General features: G+C 49.5%; 1 protein-coding gene across 1 annotated transcript; it reads left to right on the top strand.

Moving 5' to 3' along the window:
• The first annotated feature begins 6981 nt into the window (after positions 1-6981).
• On the top strand, positions 6982-9323 carry LOC124654422 (serine/threonine-protein kinase RIPK-like). Its single transcript, XM_047193424.1, has 4 exons — positions 6982-7475; positions 7576-7711; positions 8205-8341; positions 8480-9323. Exons 1-4 carry the CDS (start codon positions 7062-7064, stop codon positions 9167-9169), a joined length of 1377 nt encoding a protein of 458 aa, XP_047049380.1. The 5' UTR covers positions 6982-7061; the 3' UTR covers positions 9170-9323.
• The last annotated feature ends 11715 nt before the right edge of the window (positions 9324-21038 follow it).

Raw genomic sequence — 21038 nt, 5'->3', positions numbered from 1 at the left:
GCCCTGTTGGCGCATCCTCATCGACATCGACGCAGACGGTTGTTGGTTGTGTGGATTGGGTGGAGAACAGTCGTTCGCCATTGATGTCTATCCCATCCAACGTGTGTGCCTAGTGCCTGCGTCTCTGAGACAAGAACATGTGTCCCTGTCCCGACGCCATCTTCGCCGCCGAAGCCGCCACCGAAGATCATGGCCGCAATATCGCCCTCACTGCGTCCCACCCAATAGGCCTACGAATCGCCGGATGTCAAACGAATGAAACACTCCAGACCGACACAATGGGAGCGAACGTACCGCGTCGTCCATCGACGGGGCATATGGTGTCATTTCCTCAAACAGGGTGCAGGGCATCGCATGTTCTCCTCCGGGATTGGTCGCGCCTTTTGTGTCGCGGCCGGGCACGAATCACCGCTTCTCGGCGCCCGGTTCAGGTCGGGAACTAGGGCCCCGTTGAACTGGACCGGTGCGGAGCAACACGCGAACCGGGACGCCGAGTGGACCTGCGAGAGTATATGCATTCAAGGACGTGGTTGGGAACTTACCGATCTAACCAGCGAGGCCGGGGAACGATGCCGATGATCCTCTCTTGCTTGACGAAGAGCATGGCCTCGCAGCAGTCCTATGTTGGTGTTGGCTTTCACCTGCATCTGTTAGGGCTATTTTGGCAGCGACCTGCGCCTGTGAGGTCGTCGTCGCTGCATTCCTCTCCTTCAGATTCCTGCTCTGGCCCCATCGCTTCGCAGCCTAGACGCATTTCTCCTCCTTCAACAACAACTTCTTTGGCACCTTCGGCTTTGCTTTGGAGCCTACGATGGCGGCACGCTTTGAGCCGGTCGGAGATGCGGCCTCCATTGAGGCTGTGGCGGTGGCTGTGGGGTGTCTGGGGCAGTGGCTGTGAGAGTTTTCTCCGAATCAATAGCGGTTGCAGCGACGAGGACGTTCATCGCAAGGGGCTGGAGTGTTAGCGCCGCTCAACTTTGATTTTTTGAGGCTGGGAATGGCCTCTAGCGGGAATGTGAGCGCGCGTGGGCCCTACATGAAAAACCGCAGTCGCCGGCAAGATCGCGGAGACGCAAACTCGACGTATATTTGGACCATGTTTGCGTCTCCGTGGACAGCCCGGTCACTATGCATCAGGCCACTGGGCCTGGATACAGACGTATTTTCGACCATCGCTCGGCTTCTATTTGTGTGGCCCCATTTAAGGTGCACTAATCTCCTCGTGCAAGCATCCCCTGAAGCAACCAAAGTACTCTATCAGGTTAATATAGAGCACGCCAGCTACTCCTAATAATGGTTGCAGCTCAAGCCCACGGAGAGTTAAGGGACCAAATTCCATCCTCCTCGCCAGCTATATCACTGGTCAGCTGAGGTGTGGCGGACCACGATCCCTCACCGGTGGGGAATTTTCGTTCTTAATTTAGTTTTTTTTTTGTCTCTTTTTTTGGGATGGTGATGTGGTGGCTTCATTCTGAAGTTGGAATAAGGTTCTGCATGCTCTATTCTCGTTCCGGAGGTGCATCTAGCGCTGACGGAGGGCGCGCGGAGTTATGTGCCCGTCGGATCTCCTCGAATCCGGTCGGTTTTCGTATTTGTTGTTGTGGTTTCATATCAGTCTCTTCTGATCTACGGTTGTCATCATTGACGATGGTTGTTTCTCTGGTGCGTTGGTCCTTTGCGACCTTAGCATGACGACTTTCCGTATATCTACTACAACAAGCTCTACTACGACAAACTTTTCCTGACTCCGACGATGAAGGGGCGAGGACAGCGGCGCGCCTTCAGCTCGTGCTAGTTTCCGTACTCATCGCTAGTTGGTCCGAGTACCAATTTGTAATTTTTTTCTTTACTTTTTAGGCTATATGTATTACCTTTGGTGATTATTAATAGATCGGCGAATTTCTCGCAAAAACAAAATATCTATAGGAATCGTGTTCCTTCGCCCTGCTAGTACTAGGATTAGGCAGCTGAAACCTAGCTTGAAACCGGCTACTGCCCCCCTAAAAGTTTCCTACGGGTTCTATCGGTTGGGCCACATGATAATCTGAGATCATGGATGACATAGGATTAGGAGCAGGCTAGAGTAACACTTTGCCTCCAAAACAATTGCCTAGATTTCTGCAAATGTACTCTGTAAGCTGAGATTGAGATTACTTGTAAAACTATTCTGACAGTAATGCTCCCATGGTGTTATCCTGCAAAATACTTGTAAAACTATTCTGACAGTAATGCTCCCATGGTGTTATCCTGCAAAATTAGGTTCTCGGGTATCTCTGTTTCGTTTTAAAGCCAACCTCGGTTGATTTACACTGATATTTTTTCGAGAAGGAGGTTGAACCCTGGCCTCTCCATAATAATAATGTACACAACTTTCTCTATATTTTACTATCTAATACTGTAAGTCCTTACAGCACCTTCATGGTGACAACTCTCGCTACACGTACAAGCTTCACGAAGGGTGGCCATGATCGGAGTAGTGTGGCCTGACCTTACACCTACATACACCATCTAAATTTAGAGGCCTCGCCAAACCACCCAAAGGCGTACTAGGAGTCATAACCGGTCCAGTAGATCCTCATCTTGCGTGGCTTCTGCTCCTTCTTTTCCAGCCATTTTCCTGGAAGGAAGGAAGTTTCATGAATGGACTGAGAAAATTATTATTCTTCCGGAGCAAGAAGAATGGAGAAGGCATTATTAGAATAAGTTTAGTAAGTATATCGGCCAGTGCATTTGCAAACGTGTAAGCTAGGCCGCGTCTATGTGAAACGGTGTGTCCATACAGATAGTAGTACAAGATCTTCGAAATATTTGACTTCACCTCGTTGGGAGACAAGACAGGTACAACACCTGAACTAACCACGGACTTCTTCAGGTTTGTTTAGCAGATGGAGCGTGTGTCCTTGTCATGATTCAGTTTGTCCTTTCAGCAGTGGACAAGATGGCATGTGATTAGATCTTGTGTAGTGTGGTTTAGATACGGTAGGGCATGCGCTTGCATGCAATGTATCGGGGAACAAACGAACATCGGTCTCAATTTCTTAATCTCATGGCACAAGCATTCCCTGAAGCAACCAAAGTGCTCTATCAGGTTGATGTAGAGCACTCCAGCGTTGTACAGTGGCTTCTCCTAACAATGATTCAGCCTCAAGCCCACGGGGGTTTATCGCATCCGAGCAGTTCGATATATTTCGAATTTAAATTGTGTCCATTCCGGTCCATTTAAGTTGACTTGCAGACACAAATTCCTCTTATCTGTTTGGATCGAGGGGGCAAACCCAGCGGCCCGACGCATTTTCATTTTTTTCCCACCTTCATAGGTGTCGTGGTAAACAATCCCAGTGAACCGTCCCGCTAGCTTCCATTAAGTCGCTGATTCCCACGCGTGGCCCCTCCATAATCTTGTCGACGATGGTGATGGTCCAGATGTTACAGACGAGCAGCAAGCTCTGCTTATGTCTTTCGAGACCGCCTAGCGCAACAATGCCACCCGCCAGGTCATGGCTGCCGAGTGGCAGCACCCGGCGGCCATGGACGCGGTCGTCTAGTCCTGCCCGGAGGCCACCCACCGCGCGGCGCGCCTGACGGTGGTGGAGGCGAGGGGAAGGTGGACAAGGAGAATATCGAGATGGAGGAAGCGACGGCGGAGGACACGACTGCGAGGGACATAGCTTGTTGGTTTACAGCAGAGCAAGGAGGAGGAGGACCGGGTTAGAACCTGTCGGGAGGTCAATGGGGCGGGGTTCATTTCCCAGGCAGGTCTAAGCTTCGCTTCGCTTTGACGCCTTGAACCATCATCGGGTGCAGGAGACGGTGCTCTGGGGTGTGCCATGATGCCGAACCCTTCGGCCACGCTGGGGCGGAGGACGGCGGCGTCTAGAGCACCCGACTACAAGTAGCCCTGACGATAGTAGGGCACGCGAAATCGAGTAGATATGGTCATCTTAGTTTATGTTAAACCATCTTTGCAAAAAAATGGATAGTTTCGGCAAAATGTGATGAAAACTCTCTTTCTTTTTTCTTAAGCCCCTGACTTGCGGGTCTAGGAAGGACATGGGAAGACACATGAGCCGTCCGTGGCATCTCCATGCCAATGCATTAATGCATTCTCCGCCTAAATTTAGGCTAGAAATGAGTCGGTCCACACCTGTTGGTTCATTTGCATCTGGACGCTGGGTTATGCTTCCATACCCTCCAAAATGGACAGCCTCAATCCAAGCCGTTAAAGATGCCCTAATAAGGAGCCTAAATATCTTTAGCTAGGAACCGTGTTCCTTCGCCCTGCTACTAGCTAGGATTTGGCAGAAACCTATCTTGAAATACTGCCTTCTTCCCTAAAAGTTTCCTATAGATTCTATCGGTTGAGCCACTTGATAATTTGGGATCAAGGATGAGATAGTATTAGGCAGCATGCTAGGCTGACACTTTGCCCCAAAAACAATTGCCTAGATTTTCAGGTCAAAAACAAATTGCCTAGATTTTTCCAAAGGTAATCAGCAAGCTGAGATTGAGATTACTTGTAAAATTACTCTGATGGTAACAGTCCTCTGTTTCGTACCCCATGGCATTATGCTGCAAAATTAGTTTCTCCCCAGCATCTCTGTTTCGTTGGAAAGCCACCTCGGTTAATCTACACTAATACCCCACCAGCACAACTTTGGGCAGCGTCACTTTGCGATGATTGTGCGCACCATGTGTTGCACGAAAGGAGTGATTAAATATAGACGCTAGATGCACTTGTACCGTTATATGTGATGCTTGTGTTGTTAAAAACACAAACAAAGCTGCAGCTCCCGTAAAATAAGCTCGCACAGCATCATGTCCAAATCAGAATCCCTAAAGTATAGGGAGTAACAACAAGCGACAAGGCAAGGTTTGCATAAGCGATCAAATCCACGGCTGCCTGTCACACAAAACCACGTCTACTGGAAGAACAGAATTAGCCTAGGGGCGTGCTTCAAATCCTAGATTTGGCATGGGTGTTTGCATTTACCTGGATTTAGTCCAGGATTAACCGGCGCTATGCTTTCAGTGGTAGGTGGCGTGCCCGTAGTGGTGACTTCGTCAACCTCAAGATATGCCGGCTCAGTCCCTCGAAGGTGCTCATAGGGGTAGGGTGTGCGTGCGTGCGTTCATAGGGGTGTGTTTGTACGTGCCTGTTTGTGAGCGTCTTTTTTTTTTGAGAAACACAGTACAAACGCAGGCGCTCACATACACGCGCATACACTCACCCCTATGAACGCACACACGCACACCCTACCCCTATGAGCACCTCCGGAAGACCGAGCCGGCGGATTGGATCTTGAAATTGACGAAGTCACCACAGGCGCCTCGCTGTCGACGGGAACGTCGCCTCCCACTGAAAGAATATTCCACCTTTATGAGACACACAGATGTCAAACCTGGGGTTTGAACTCTGGTGGGCTGGGGGTACAACCACCCTCCTAACCACCCAACCTCAGGTTGGTTCTCCTGTTTGTGAGCGTCTGCGTTGTACTGTGTTCTCAAAAAAAAAGAATTAGCCTAGGGGCGTGCTTCAGTGTCCCCCCTTCCAACCAAACTTGAAGGGGTTACACGTGCGTTTGGTTCGTGACCAGAAAATATGGATGATCCCATCCCAAAAACTGAATATTTCTGAGAAAGGCTGGACCATATGATCCGTGAATTTCATGACTAATCTCACTAGCCATCTGAGAATCCATGGCCATCGACGCGACTCCGGCACCTACCACCGTCGTATGTCTGGCTCCCCAGCTCGGCGGCGGCCACCATGTCACGGCGAGCGGTGGGCTTGCTTTTCCGCGTGGCTCCCCAGCTCGGCATCAGCGGCCTCCAGGGCGCGGTGAGCGGCGGGCTTGATTTTTAGCGTGGCTCCCTAGCTCGGCGGCGGCGGCCTTCATGCCATGGCGAGCAGCGAGCTTGCTACGTCTGCGCGGCCACACCCAATCGACAGAAACGGCCTCGCTAAATACGTGCGGGCAGTGACCTTGCTAGGCATGGGTAGGTGGCCGCTCCGCTAGGTCCGGCCTCTGCCACGAAGGAAAAAGAACCCGTTAATTACATATTAACCGGTGTGTTAATAGTTCTATTAATCGTTAATTAAACATATTTTATTCCATCCCATTCCGTATATATTTTCCCATGAACCAAACACACACGTTAAGTCAACCCACGGGGTATCAACAGATCCTAACCGTCTAAATAGAACAAAGTTTAGGGAGGGTGGACACCGGAGCAATAGCCATTAGCCTATTACCTATGAAACTGAGGAGTCAGCCTAAACCTCGTAGCCTACGTCCGTCATGTTATAAAAGCGACAAGCAAATAACGAAGAACGAAACAAGAACACACACAGGGGACACAAGATTTAACGTGGAAAACCCCTTTCAACACAGAAGGGGAAAAAACCACGGGCGCCAGCCGAAGAAACTTCACTATATCGGGAGGTGTTTACAAACGCCGTGGGTTATCTTATAATCTGATTAACCCTAGCCGGCGGCTTACAAGATGTATATATAGGCGGTGCCAACGATCCGTACCGTATCAAGCCTCCGGCGACGGGCCTCGCTCCGCTCGTCAGAAGTTAGCCTCCCTTTAGTATATGAATTTGGGCCACCACAGCTCGCCTATACTGAACTTTTCACCATACACGCCAATCCGCGGTACATGGATGCTAGCTAGTCTGCGAAACCGCGGGTGTGACAAAGCCCAACACTCCTGTTCCCACAATTTTTTAGCAGTCAACTCCATGAAACATAGAAAATCTACGTCGCAGCTGTAGAAAATGTGCTAGCTGTGGTTGGAGGGGTGATCCGTTCGCGCCACCAACCACCATTGCCTCTTCCCCTGTTCCTCGCGGCCATCACACCACCCGCGGTTTTGTCCCATGGCGGTGTCGAGGCGCGGACTGCCACCCGCAAGCTTATATAAAGGCCCAGCCATGGAGATACCCACTCCAAGCCAAGGCCACGCCGATCCCCGCCTTCTCTTCACCTTCTCCCGGACCCGAGCTCCCCTGCATTCGCAGCTCTTGAGAGCCCGGAAACGAACCTTTCTTGACCTCCATGGCCGCGCGATCCTGGAGCCATTTCTCCTGCTGCGTCGGCGGCAGCGCTGTGGCGGACGACAACGACGACGACCGCGCCGCGTCACGGCGACGAGTCGGCCGGAAGGTCAGCCCGAGGTCGTCATCATCGTCCTCGAGGATGTCGCTCAGCAGCCTCAGCTCGTCGGGGACGCTCTCGCCGGAGGACCTGTCCCTCACGCTGTCCGGCTCCAACCTGCACGCCTTCACCTACGCCGAGCTCCGCGTCGCGACGGGGACCTTCTCGCGCGCCAACTACCTCGGCAGCGGCGGGTTCGGCCCCGTCTACAAGGGCGCCGTCGGCGACAAGCTCCGACCCGGGCTCGCCGCGCAGGCTGTCGCGGTCAAGTACCTCGACTTGGACTGCGGCACGCAGGGACACAACGAGTGGCTGGTGAGTGCAAACGCATTTCGCCAGCACGATCAGATTCTTGCCGCATCAAGTCACATTCGGATTTATGAATGGCTAACCTTATATGGTGGTGTTCTTGTAGGCCGAAGTTTTCTTTCTTGGACAACTGAGGCATAAGAACCTGGTGAAGCTCATCGGGTACTGCTACGAGGACCAGCACCGGATGCTGGTGTACGAGTTCATGAGCGCCGGGAGCCTCGAGAACCACCTCTTCAAAAGTGAGTTCTTCGCTCTCAATTGATAATTCTGAAAATCAGTTTGGTGGTTCCTGAGACTAACAAGATAAGCAAAAGTGTTAATTTCGAAATTTGGGACATCTGTTCTTGTCCCCTGCTTTTCTCTAAAGTCAAGAGGATAGGTGAACCGCAATCTGCTTGTCCCCTTTTATTCAGTTTCTTAATAAAAGGCTCTATGCATCAACCGATGCAAAAGCCGGGGTACACCCCATTTTAAACAAAATAAAAAAAGCTGAACCGCAATCTGCCTTTCAAAAGAACAATTCTGTCCCCTTTATTTTGAAGTGAAACTCTCTTTTTTCGAAAATGAGACAAAAAAAATTAACATTTTTATTAGTTAAGAAGTTTTAGAGTTTTGCCATATTGGATATTGTGGTTAAAAATTATTATCCTACCAACTTCTTTGTGCTTGCAAGTTACAACTCTTGGTCAACGTGAAGGACCAAACTGACCTCAAACATCATGTTTACTTTAGGTACTAATGGCTCTCTCCCGTGGATGATGAGGATGAAGATCGCTGTCGGGGCAGCCAAGGGCCTCGCCTTTCTCCACGATGCCGACACCCCGGTGATCTACCGTGATTTCAAGGCTTCCAACATTTTGCTCGACTCGGTAAGCCAAATGTAACTTCAGTCTTTCTGCTAAGTGACAAACCGGGTTTCAAATGCCTCTCCGATTTCAGAGATTTCTCATCTTATGTCTCGCCTTGGGTTATTTCTCTTACCAAAATTGAAATGTGTGATATTTCAGGATTACAACACCAAGTTGTCCGACTTTGGGCTCGCCAAGGATGGGCCTCAGGGCGATGAGACACACGTGACGACACGTGTCATGGGGACACACGGCTATGCAGCGCCAGAGTACATCATGACAGGCCACTTGACCGCCAAGAGTGATGTATATAGCTTTGGTGTAGTGCTCCTAGAGCTTCTTTCCGGGTTGCAATCAGTGGACCGCGCGCGGCGACCGAGGGAGCAGAACCTAGTGGAATGGGCTCGGCCGTACCTCAAGCACCCTGACAAGTTGTACAAGATTATGGACCTAGCTTTCGAGTGCCAATATTCATGCAAAGGTGCCGAGGTGGCAGCGCTGGTGGCGTACAAGTGTCTTAGCCAGAACCCTAAATCTAGGCCCACTATGAAGGAGGTGGTCAAGGCCCTTGAGCCCGTGCTTGACATGGAAGACTTCTTTCCTGGGGGCCATTTTGTGTTCACAATTATTGTGGAGGAGGACAAGGTGGTGGATATGACGGTGGAGGTCGAGGAGAAGGAACTACACAATCGACAAAACTGTGAAGACAGGCACCGGCAGAAGTACCCTAACTCAGTGATCCATACCGGCATTGTGCTCCACGGAAGTGATGGTCTAATTACAGGGTTGAACGGTGCGCATCGGCGGCAACAAAGGTCGCTGAGCTACCGCCGTGAGAGGGGTGTTTAGGACTACGATAGGGAAGTGAGTAGGATAAAATGGTATGTATATCCATACTATGATGTGACACAATGTCACATCAGTTTGTTTTAGATTAGAGGATGTAATTCTTTTTTTTCTTGGTAGTGACAATGGGTGTTAGCCTGTTAGGTAATATAGGGATGCAAAAGTCCGGTATTGATTTTGGCAGGGATTGTTGTTCATAGCTGTTGTGTACAAATGACGGACGCAGTTAAAATGGATGTCCGGTGTTTCTTTCAATTTGCTCTTTTAAAATGTTGGTCCAATATTTTCAAGTTTTCGCAAGTGAAGTGAGAACATATAAAACTTCCAAAATATTGTTCTTTGGGAAAGGATGGAGAATAATGCAACATGAAACTGACACCGTCACAAGTTGATGTTGAGAGCATCAGGCAAATACTAGCAAGTTGCACTAAACTATATCAACAAACATGGATGGCAGGGGACAGAGGCAAGCAGAAGTCACCTGAAAAAATGAAGGTTGACACAAAAGTCAAGATGAGCTTTGCAATATTAAGCTTCAAACGTGAACCTGTTCATTTTTTTCTGAAATGGGAGCATCACCCTAGCCTCTGCATGTAAAGGATGCACACAGCTTTTCTTTATTAAATTATTCGCAAAGCTTTATATAGGAGATATAAAGATTAACTCGAAGCCACCTTTTCAGCGACAACTCGGTATACATACAAGAGCGATGAAGGGGGTGACCATGAACAGGGCCATTACACCAACGCACATCATCTAAAAAATGAATGCCTTCCCAAGCCGCCCATTGGCGGGTGAGAAGCACAACCAGTCAAGCAGACCCTGAGCGTACACCATTACACACGACGCAGAAATCGCTACCGCCGTCTTCCTCGCACCCATCTTCAAGAGGGATCACAGCATTGACCTTGCCACTGTCGTCGATGTCACCATGACGCCACACAGCTCCACCATCCTGCGCGTCCAGCAGTCCACGCCCGTCTTCGATACCCTGCAGCTCCACGCCGCCGAGAATCATCGACGTTAACGTGGTAGATGAACACCACTCCACCAAGATCCACCTCCATCCACCGAAAACATCCATTGGCCTCTCTGACCATGCACAACTCCATGAATGATGCCCTCAGTAGGGAAACGACGTGGTAGCGCTGCTATCATCCAATCCATGGATCTAGGGTTTCCCCCGGAGCGGCACGAGTGCGTAAACGCAGGCTGCAATGGCGATGCCTTCAACAAGGTAACGACGCGTGAAACGCCGCCATCACCCGCCGTGACCGGAGTCGGGGCTCGGTTTTCACCGGCATCCACGCTTCCTAACTCGCCTTCGAGACCAACCGGCCAACCACCTCCGGCGAAGGAGGAGGCCGCCGCCACCATGCCCAGGGCAGCCACCCATGGCGTCCTCGTGCCTCGGAACAGCCCAGAAACCTGCATGAATCCGGCATCGTTGTCGATGCAGCAGGATGACCGCAGCCCTCCCGAGCCCGTTAGGGCCCAGATCGGACCCGAACCACCGCCGCCGCCCGCCAAATGCTGGAGATCATCCGGGATATCTTGTCGCCACCGCTCCATGGCACCACCGTTGACCAGGCCGATGCGGATCTCCGCCGCCCGCGCTGCGAAACTGCGCCCCCATGCTTGCCGCGGTCGAGGAAGTCCGCCGCCGCTACCATGCCTCTAGGGCTTTGCCCGGCGGCGCCTCAGGCGGCGGCGACGGGAGGGAGGCGCCCAAGGGAGGGGGAGGGGCGCAGCTGGGGGCCGCCTGGCGCGGCGCCGCCGCGCAGCTGCGGGAGGGTTAGGTTAGGTGCGGGTGTCGTAGCGTGCGGGTGCCTACGTGAACCTGTTCATAAAAGTATGTTTTGAATAGCTAGCTACTGGTGGACCTCGTCTACCCTATGTGAGGCCGCAGTGGGAAAGGGAACCCCTCTCTCATCGCTCGCCATCTTCTTTGGCGACGGCCAGCTTCCCTTGAGGACCTACGCGTGTTGGCTGCCGATCTAGACGTGCGCGATGGGAGGATTTGTAGAGTCTTTTTTTTGGATTAATGGATTTTCCTTGTGCAAAATCATACACTCGGTAAAGATTTATGGTTCGCAGGGTCGTCAAACCAGTTTTCCACATGGCCTTCTCGTTTGTGGCGCCTCCCGTAAAGTCGCTTTTTTTTATCGAGTGGTGCCTTTTCACACATGGCAAAAATATTTGCCTAGTGTTTGGGAAATACACTCGACAAAGTCCCTTGGCCAACGCAATCTTTGTCAAGTGTTCCTCGCCAACTGTAACACACTGTAATGTATCTGCTATATATGTTTTCGCCTTTGCTGCATATTTTTGGCACACAGCAAAGATTTTATTTCCTTTTAGAGCATCTCTACTCGTTTGGCCTCCCCACGCCGAAATCCGGACGAAACAATCGTCGGATTGGATGAAATTAATTCGTGGGGAGAACCATATTTTCAGTCGTCCACCCGGTGTTCGGCGGACGAAGTCGAAATTCAAACAAAACGTAGTCCCGCTACAAATACGTCCAGATCGGCAAAAGGATCAGCCACAGATCGGCGATCGAAGAGAAATTACACTGTAACAGGGGCGTCGGCAGTCCCGTCTGGCACGGCGGTGTCTGACGGCCCAGTTTCCTCACACGCCATGGTCGAAGCGACGGCCGATGTCGCTGCGGGCGCAGTCGACGTCGAAGCGGCGGCAGTCGACGGCGTAGACGGTGAGGGCGAAGCACTGGCCGGAGTAGGTCGGAGGATGTCGGTGTGATGGCCCTCGTACCAAATCTTCGTCTCCTCGTCCATCAGGGCTGTGTTGCCACCCATCAGAAACGCCAAGTCTGTGTTCCTCTTCTTCGCCGTGGCCGTCGTCTTCAGCAGGGCGATCCGGGCACCTTGGTTGGCAAGCATCTCCCTCCACCTGCCGTCGAACTTGGCGTTCATCCCGGCGGAGTGCGCCCTCGTGTCGGCCTAGCACTTGTCGAATGACGCCTGCATCTTCTCGACGGGATGGCCCATCTTTTTGAGATCTTTGAGCTTTTTCTGGCCGAGTTCCGGGCGGCAATCCGACGAGCCTGGCGCCGGAGCGTCGGGGTTGTACTGTTCGGTTTTGCTCTTCGAGAGGCTCGTGCGGGTTTCCGTCCACTTCTCGCACTTCTCGATGCGGGAGTAGACGTTCAGAAACTTGAACGTCAAGCCGGTGTCGTCGTGGTACATGCCGAATGCACGGCGCACCTGGGAAAAATAGGGCGACGAGACGGGTCAAGTCACGGCGATCAGTATGTGCAAGGTCGACGGAGGAGCCACGGTGCATGCATACCTTGGCTTCAAAGTCTTCGCCGCTCACCGGCACGTTTTTGATCTCCTCCTGTATGCCGTGTCATTTGCTGCACGCCGTCTGTATGATCCCCCAATGGGTGGCCATGGCCTTGTCTCCCCGGTTCATGATCGTCTTGTTGAAGTAGGGATCGATGAGCTTGCGCTCATCGAACGCCTGCTTCAATCGACGCCAGTACGTGTCGTACGACTGATTCGCCCCGGTGATGCCGTTCATGGACACGGTCATCCAAGCTTCGGTGAGGCACTCCTCTTCCTTCGACGTCCATTTGACGCGCGGTTCGGCCGGCGGCGAGTCCTTCTTCCTCTTCTTCTTTGCCTTCGGCAGGTTGGCATCGGCGACCCCGGCTTCAGTTGGTTCTTTCTCTTCTTCTTCTTCGACGGCTTGGCTTCCGTCGGCCACATCCTCCACCCCCGCGTTGCACGCCGCAACAGTTGTCGTCGCCCTCGCCTCCTCTTGCGTGAAGAACCCCGGGCTCGCAGCGGCGGCCATGGAGCCGGAGTTGATCATCGCGTTCATCACTTCGTCGTTCGGCGCCGCCTTCACACCGAAAGGGAGTGGCCCTCGGCGCAGGGCCGGCGAGAAGCCCTCGTTCAGGTTGCCGCCGACGAGCTCGGGCGGCGACGGCGTGAACCTGGACGTTTGGCCGTAGGTGGCCTCTTGGAACATGGCAGGCGACGACGGCGAGAAGCTAGAAGGGGAGAAAGCCGACGGAGAACTGCTTGTACCTTGGATCGGCCACTGGCCGGGGAACATGGCGGCGCCGCCGCCGCGAGCATGGCCCATGCTCATGGCCATGGAGACCTTCCTCACTTGTTCGTCCTCCGCCGCCAACGCCGCCCTCTTCGCGTTGAGTTTCTTCTCCCTCTCCGCCCTGCCGCTTGTTTCGATCTGTCGCCGGAGCTCGTCCGCCGCCCACTGTGCGTTCGACACACCCGGCGGCCGCTCCTTCTTCGTCCTCGTCTTCCTCGGCTTCGGCGGCATGGTGGTGGACGAGAAAGTGGAGGAGGAGAATGGAGATGGCTACGCAAATTCGGCGGGAGAGAATGGGGATGTGCAAGCAAATTGGAGGGAAATCGACGGGATTTTGGCGGTCCAGTCGCTGACTACGAGGGTCCACACGATGATTCGCTCCAAATCCTTTCGTCCGAAGTCCCCGAGCGTGCCTCGGGGGACCGGGAATGACGTGGGCTCGCCGGATGGATGAAGGGCCAAATCCGGACGAAATCGAGGAACCGGGGGCGCGACTAGACCGAATTACGCCGTCCGGATGAAAAAAACGACGCACGGGGGCCTCGTCGGGGAGACGAGTGGGGATGCTCTTAGTGGGCGGATTCAAGGGGTCACTAGCGCAGTTATAAGCCCGAGTACAAAGAGAAAAAGGCATCAAAGAAAAAGAAAAAGGTGAATCACAAGCTTGTAGCCCCTCCTCTTCTCCGGTCTCAGATCTTTTTCTCCCAAGCTACTTCGATCCAGCTTACCCTCTAGAACATCATTTTGTGCACTTGCGCTCTACGTCTCTCTAGTCTCTCTCCCCAATTCATGTGCACCATCCAAATGCACATCTCGGAAAATTCATGTGTTTTTGTAATCCTAAAACAATTCACTATACATGGCATCTCAATTCTGTGTTTTCTTTTTCTATTCCTGCCGATACAAAGAGGCCTAACTTTATGATAAAAACTCAGCATGATGTCACTTCCCAGGACAGCGTATTAAGCATAATTAAGTCACAACTAGCGGCGTGTGTAATCCGAACTGGTAAACAGCTGAAAACAGAGGTTGTCTATCAATTTGGCCTTCCTCGTCAAGTCCACTGGCGACCTTCTGGTATCATCATTTGTTAATCAGCAGTATGTCATCGTACGAGGAACTAAAAATCGCATAGTCGATCCCCAAGTTTTCATCACAATCATGAGGATAGTTCTAAAATGAAAAAATAGACATACACATCGATATCGCCATGCTTGCATCACGAGCATGCATGCGAGTTGAATCAACCAGAGATCATCACCGGAAATAGGATGCTAGTAACGCCCTGCTGATCATGTCCAACTAATTTAGCCATCGCCTGACGCATGACAGACAGAAATTACGCAGTTCCGCCTCTGGAAGCATCGTATATGCAATGCATCACGCCTATCTGTCACGAGTTCGCAGCCATGCAAAATTACGAGCGACGACCGTAATGCAGCGCACGTGTGAGGCATGGCTACATCTCAACTTTCATAAATTTGTTTACTAATGAATGTTATGCCATTTATAAAATAGACACACATATATATATATTAATGACTAACTCTATGGACATTAGCACATATTATTAATAACTCAAAAAAGAGCATCGAATCTCTTGAGTTAGCTATTTATATTGTAAGTGGCATTAGACCTATTTTTTGGAAGTTTCATAAAGTTAGAATTAGGGCCAATATAAACATGGTGTAGTGACATATAATGTCCATAGGAGCAATTGCCGGATGTGTTAATGTGCAGCTATGAAGATCAATCAACAAAGAACTAACTAAATATAAGGTTGCTAGGTGTACCAGATTAATGTATGTGGTTTTCTTTACCACAGAATTTTATAGCCTCATTTTTTAATACAAAATACGAATCCGTGTGTTATGAAGATATATGACGATAGAAGTTTAGATGAAAATATCGTGAAAATTTTCAGAAGGGTGGCCCTCCCAAATGCGATGATATCATTCTTGTTGTTTCAAAAGTACTATGAAAGCCACTCATTTCATAGTTTCAAAAAATATTCACATCACTTTTTATGAAACTTTCCAGAAGGATGTGCTATTATGATTTCTATTTAAGATTGTAAATCATTATGTTTGAACCATTTTTATTAGATTTGTAATAACGCATAATCATATTTCAGTGATCAGCCTATATCGTGCCACATGTATGTTTCGTAAATGGAGAGCGTGAATAACTGGATAGATCAGATCAGTTTTCCGGAAATTCGTGTTGTAGTGATATTAGTTTTGTATATTCGGGCCACTCTACATTCTGACTAAAATTCATACCCTTTTAAGCTAAATTACTGCCATACAGTTAGATCTATGTTCGGTTTAGAATCCTAACCGGAACCTAATTGTTTTTCCCTATAGTAAACCTTATTGTGTTCTGTTGCGAAACACGGTACGTATAGATGCAAATGCATACAAACATATCTACATAATCTTATCCTATGGACACATGCATACCCTACCACATGAACTGCTACGAGATACTGTTTTGAATGTTAACCGGAAAGTTAATAGTAGTTTTTCTTGCGCGTACAATACATGTTCTTGTGCTTGCCCATTGAACTTAAAATTTTATGCACGGCTTATTCCTTTTCCATTGTCTCTCACGCGGCGGCGGCCCTTCCGCCTCCCGGGGCGGCGGCGGTCGGACGAGGTTGGAGGGGCGGCGGAGGTCCTCCCGGGGACGATCCAGCTGCGGGCTGCGGCCTCCCCGCCTCCCATCGGCGGCATGCCGGCGGTGGTGGCTGGTGGAGGCGGACAACGCCTTTCCCTCCGCCTCTCGCCGGTGAGGGGCGATGATCTTGGGCTTCTCCCGCGGTATGAGGACGCCCGGGGCAGCAGCCCTGGGTTCGACGGTGGAGGCGACCCTCTTCTTCGCCGGAGAGGATCGACCTGCGGTTGGTGGTGGTGGATCTTTTAATCTATCACCGTGTTCCGGCGGCGAGATGGAGGAGCTTGGAAGTCAGCGATGGTGCCGCCGGTGGAGGGTTGGAGTGGCCAACCCAGGGTGGTCGCCGACGTGGGGGTCCGGCCTGAATAAAGGCGGCGGTCCTAGGGCCTCTCTTGCATGAAGAGGAGGACCTACCGGAGGCCTGGACTCGTGATCTGGCCGGAGTGTTGAGTTCCGGAAGGCTCCGCCGGCGAATGTAACAGTGCTTTTGCCTGGAGTTTGCTGGATCGGTTGTATTCGGTCGTGCGCACCCATGCTTTTATTCCGACCGATTGGTTCTAGAGGGAGCGGCGCGAAGCTCTTTTTCTGTGTTGACATCAAGTGACTATGGATCCATGATGAAAGTCGGAAGAAGAGAATTTCATGAAGACCGGATGGGAGTGTTGGAGATATGCCCAAGAGGCAATAATAAAAGTGGTTATTATATATCTTTATGTTTATGATAAATGTTTATATACCATGCTATAATTGTATTAACCGAAACATTGATACATGTGTGTTATGTAAACAAACAAATGAGTCCCTAGTAAGCCTCTTAACTAGCTTGTTGATTAATAGATGATTAGTTTCATAATCATGAACATTGGATGTTATTGATGACAAGGTTATATCATTATATGAATGATGTAATGGACACACCCAATTAAGCGTAGCATAAGATCACGTCATTAAGTTATTTGCTATAAGCTTTCGATACATAGTTACCTAGTCCTTATGACCATGAGATCATGTAAATCATTTATGCCGGAAAGGTACTTTGATTACATCAAACGCCACTGCGTAAATGGGTGGTTATAAAGGTGGGATTAAGTATCCGGAAAGTATGAGTTGAGGCATATGGATCAACAGTGGGATTTGTCCATCCCGATGACGGATAGATATACTCCGGGCCCTCTCGGTGGAATATCGTCTAATGTCTTGCAAGCATATGAATAAGTTCATAAGAGACCACATACCATGGTACGAGTAAAGAGTACTTGTCAGGAGACGAGGTTGAACAAGGTATAGAGTGATACCGATGATCAAACCTCGGACAAGTAAAATATCGCGTGACAAAGGGAATTGGTATCGTATGTGATTGGTTCATTCGATCACTAAGTCATCGTTGCATATGTGGGAGCCATTATGGATCTCCAGATCCCGCTATTGGTTATTGGTCGGAGTGAGTACTCAACCATGTCCGCATAGTTCATGAACCGTAGGGTGACACACTTAAAGTTGGATGTTGAAATGGTAGAACTTGAATATGGAATGGAGTTCGAATATTTGTTCGAAGTCCCGGATGAGATCCCGGACAGCACGAGGAGTTCCGGATGGTCCGGAGAATAAGATTCATATATAGGATGTCATTTTATGTGTTTGAAAATGATCCGGTGCATTTATGGAAGGTTCTAGAAGGTTCTAGAAAAGTCCGGAAGAAAGTCACTTTGGAAGGCGGAGTCCCGAAGGGACTCCACTACCATGGACGGCCAACCCTAGGGGGTGGAGTCCCAGGTGGACTCCACCTAAGGTGGCCGGCCACCCCCTCCCAAGGGAAGGTGGGAATCCCACCTCTAGTGGGAGTCCTAGCTTGGGTAGGTTTCATGTGATATGGAAGGTTTTGTTTTGGGGTCTTATTCGAAGACTTGTAGACAAACTCTTGGGTGTTCCACCTATATAATGAGGGCCAAGGGGAGGGGGGCGGCCACCACAAAGCCACAAGCTGGCCGCACCCCATAGAGGCCGGCCACCCCCTCTCCCCAAACCCTAGCCGCCCCACTCCTCCTTCTTCCCCGCACGCTTAGCGAAGCTCCGCCGGGATTCTCCACCGCCACCGACACCACGCCGTCGTGTTGTCTGATTCAAGAGGAGCTACTACTTCCGCTGCCCGCTGGAACGGGGAGGTGGACGTCGTCTTCATCAACAACCGAACGTGTGACCGAGTACGGAGGTGCTGCCCGTTCGTGGCGCCGTGATCAAGATCTTCTACGCGCTTTTGCAAGCGGCAAGTGATCGTCTACCGCAGCAACAAGAGCCTCATCTTGTAGGCTTTGGAATCTCTTCAAGGGTGAGACTCAACTATCTCCTCGTTGCTACCATCTTCTAGATTGCATCTTGGCTTGGATTTCGTGTTTGCGGTAGGAAATTTTTTTTTTCTATGCTACGTTATCCTACAGTGGTATCAGAGCCGTGTCTATGCATAGATGGTTGCACGAGTAGAACACAATGGTTTTGTGGGCGTTGATGCTTTTGTTATCTTTAGTTTGAGTACTTTGCATCTTTGTGGCATAGTGGGATGAAGCGGCTCGGGCTAACTTTACATGACCGCGTTCATGAGATTTGCTCCACGCTCGACATGCAACTTGTATTGCATAAGTGGCTTTGCGGGTGTCTGTCTCTCCTACTATAGTGAAGATTCAATTTACTCTTCTATTGACAACACTAGTATCACCGTTGTGGTTCATGTTCGTAGGTAGATTGGATCTTACTCGAAAACCCTAAACCACGTAAAATATGCAAACCAAATTAGAGAACGTCTAACTTGTTTTTGCAGGGTTTGGTGATGTGATATGGCCATAATTTGATGATGACTATGTATGAGATGATCATTATTGTATTGTGGCAACCGGCAGGAGCCTTATGGTTGTCTTTAAATTTCATGTTGAGTAGTATTTCTAAGTAGTTGTAATAGTTGCTACATGGAGGACAATCATGAAGACGGCGCCATTGACCTTGGTGCTTCGTCGACGATGATGGAGATCATGCCCGTTGTTGATGGAGATCATGTCCGTGCTTTGGAGATGAAGATCAAAGGCGCAAAGACAAAAGGGCCATATCATATCACATATGAGCTGCATGTGATGTTAATCCTTTTATGCATCTTATTTTGCTTAGATCGCGACGGTAGCATTATAAGATGATCCCTCTCACTAAAATATCAAGATAATAAAGTGTTCATCCTTAGTAGCACCGTTGCCAAGACTTGTCGTTTCGAAGCATCTCGTGATGATCGGGTGTGATAGATTCAACAAGTGCATACAACGGGTGCAAGACGATTTTGCACATGCGGATACTAAGGTGGCCTTGACGAGCCTAGCATGTACAGACATGGTCTCGAAACACGTGATACCGAAAGGTAGAGCATGAATCATATGATTGATATGATGAACACTTTGAGTGTTCGCCATTGAAGTTACATCTTGTCTCGTGATGATCGGACTTGGTGTGGTGGATTTGGTTCGTGTGATCACTAAGACAATGCGAGGGATATTATTTTGAGTGGGAGTTCACCTAGTTTTTAATTATGTTGAATTAAAATTTGAACTCAATTTGTCATAAACATTAGTCTAAACTATTGCAAATATGTTGTAGATATGGCGTCCTCAATCAATTTTAACCGGTTCTAGAGAAAGAAAAACTTAAGAGCAACGGTAGCAACTTCATCGACTGGTTCCGTCATGTGAGGATCTTCCTCAATGGCGGAAATCTGCAATATGTGCTTGATGCACCGCTAGGTGACCCTCCTGCAAAAACTGAAACCGATGAAGTAAAGAATGTTTACGCGACTCGGAAAACTCGGTACTCTCAAGTTCAGTGTGCCATCCTATGCAGTCTGGAAGCCGATCTTCAAAAACGTTTTGAGCACCACGATCCACATGAGTTAATCAATGAGTTGAAGACTATCTTTGAAACTCATGCGGCCGTGGAATGCTATGAAGCATCGAAACACTTCTTCAGCTGCATGATGGAAGAAGGCAGCTCCGTTAGTGAGCACATGCTCGCCATGACCGGGCATGCGAAGAAACTCAGTGACTTGGGAATAGTGATTCCTAACCGATGGGGATTAATCGTGTCCTTCAATCACTGCCACCTAGTTACAAGAACTTTGTGATGAACTACAATATGCAGAACATGAACAAAGAGTTACCTGAACTCTTCTCCATGCTGAAATCTGCTGAGATTGAGATCAAGAAAGAGCACCAAGTGTTGATGGTCAACAAGACCACCAAGTTTCAAGAAACGGGGCAAGTCTAAAGGCAAGAACAAGAAGAGTGGCAAGAAAGCTGCCACACCTCTGTGAAACCTAAGGCTGGCCCTAAGCACGATGCTTGAGTGCTATTACTGCAAGGAGAAGGGACACTTGGAAGCGTAATTGCTCCAAGTATTTGGCGGATCCGAAGAGCGGCCTTGTCAAGAAGAAGAAAGAAGGTATATATGATATACATGTTATAGATGTTTATCTTACTTGGTTCTCGTACTAGTACCTGGGTATTTGATACTTGGTTCGGTTGCTCATATTTGTAACTCGAAACGAGGAACTAAAGAATAAACGAAGACTACTAAAGGATGAAGTGACCATGCGCGTTGGAAATGGATCCAAAGTCGATGTGATCGCTTGTCGGCACACTTCCTCTACATCTACCTTCGGGATTAGTTTTAAGCCTCAATAATTGTTATTTTGTACCCGCGTTGAGCATGAACATTATATCTGGATCTTGTTTAATGCAAGACGGTTATTCATTCAAGTCTGAGAATAATGGTTGTTCTATTTTTATGAATAATATCTTTTATGGTCGAACACCTGAAAAGAATGGCTTATTTCTGTTCGATCTCGATAGCAGTGATACACATATACATAACATTGATGCTAAGCGAATTAAATTGAATGATAATTCTACTTATATGTGGCATTGTCGTCTTGGTCATATTGGAGTGAAACGCATGAAGAAACTCCATACCGATGGATTACTTGAATCACTTGACTTTGAGTCACTTGATAGATGCGAAGCATGTCTAATGGGAAAAATGACTAAGACTCCATTCTGCGGTATTGACATAGGCATCCCAAATGGGC

The sequence above is a fragment of the Lolium rigidum genome, chromosome 5 (genome assembly GCF_022539505.1).
Source record: "Lolium rigidum isolate FL_2022 chromosome 5, APGP_CSIRO_Lrig_0.1, whole genome shotgun sequence".
NCBI classification, from domain to species: Eukaryota; Viridiplantae; Streptophyta; class Magnoliopsida; order Poales; family Poaceae; genus Lolium; species Lolium rigidum.
Note: the sequence above shows the minus strand (reverse complement) of the source record. Positions and strands in the feature narration are given on the sequence as shown.

What these genes read in the sequence shown, in the direction of transcription:
- LOC124654422 (XM_047193424.1), top strand. Translation starts at nt 7,062, where the DNA reads ATGGCCGCGCGATCCTGGAGCCATTTCTCCTGCTGCGTCGGCGGCAGC. An exon ending in AGGGACACAACGAGTGGCTG is followed by an intron (nt 7,476 to 7,575) that starts GTGAGTGCAAAC and finishes GTGTTCTTGTAG; the next exon opens with GCCGAAGTTTTCTTTCTTGG. An exon ending in CGAGAACCACCTCTTCAAAA is followed by an intron (nt 7,712 to 8,204) that starts GTGAGTTCTTCG and finishes TGTTTACTTTAG; the next exon opens with GTACTAATGGCTCTCTCCCG.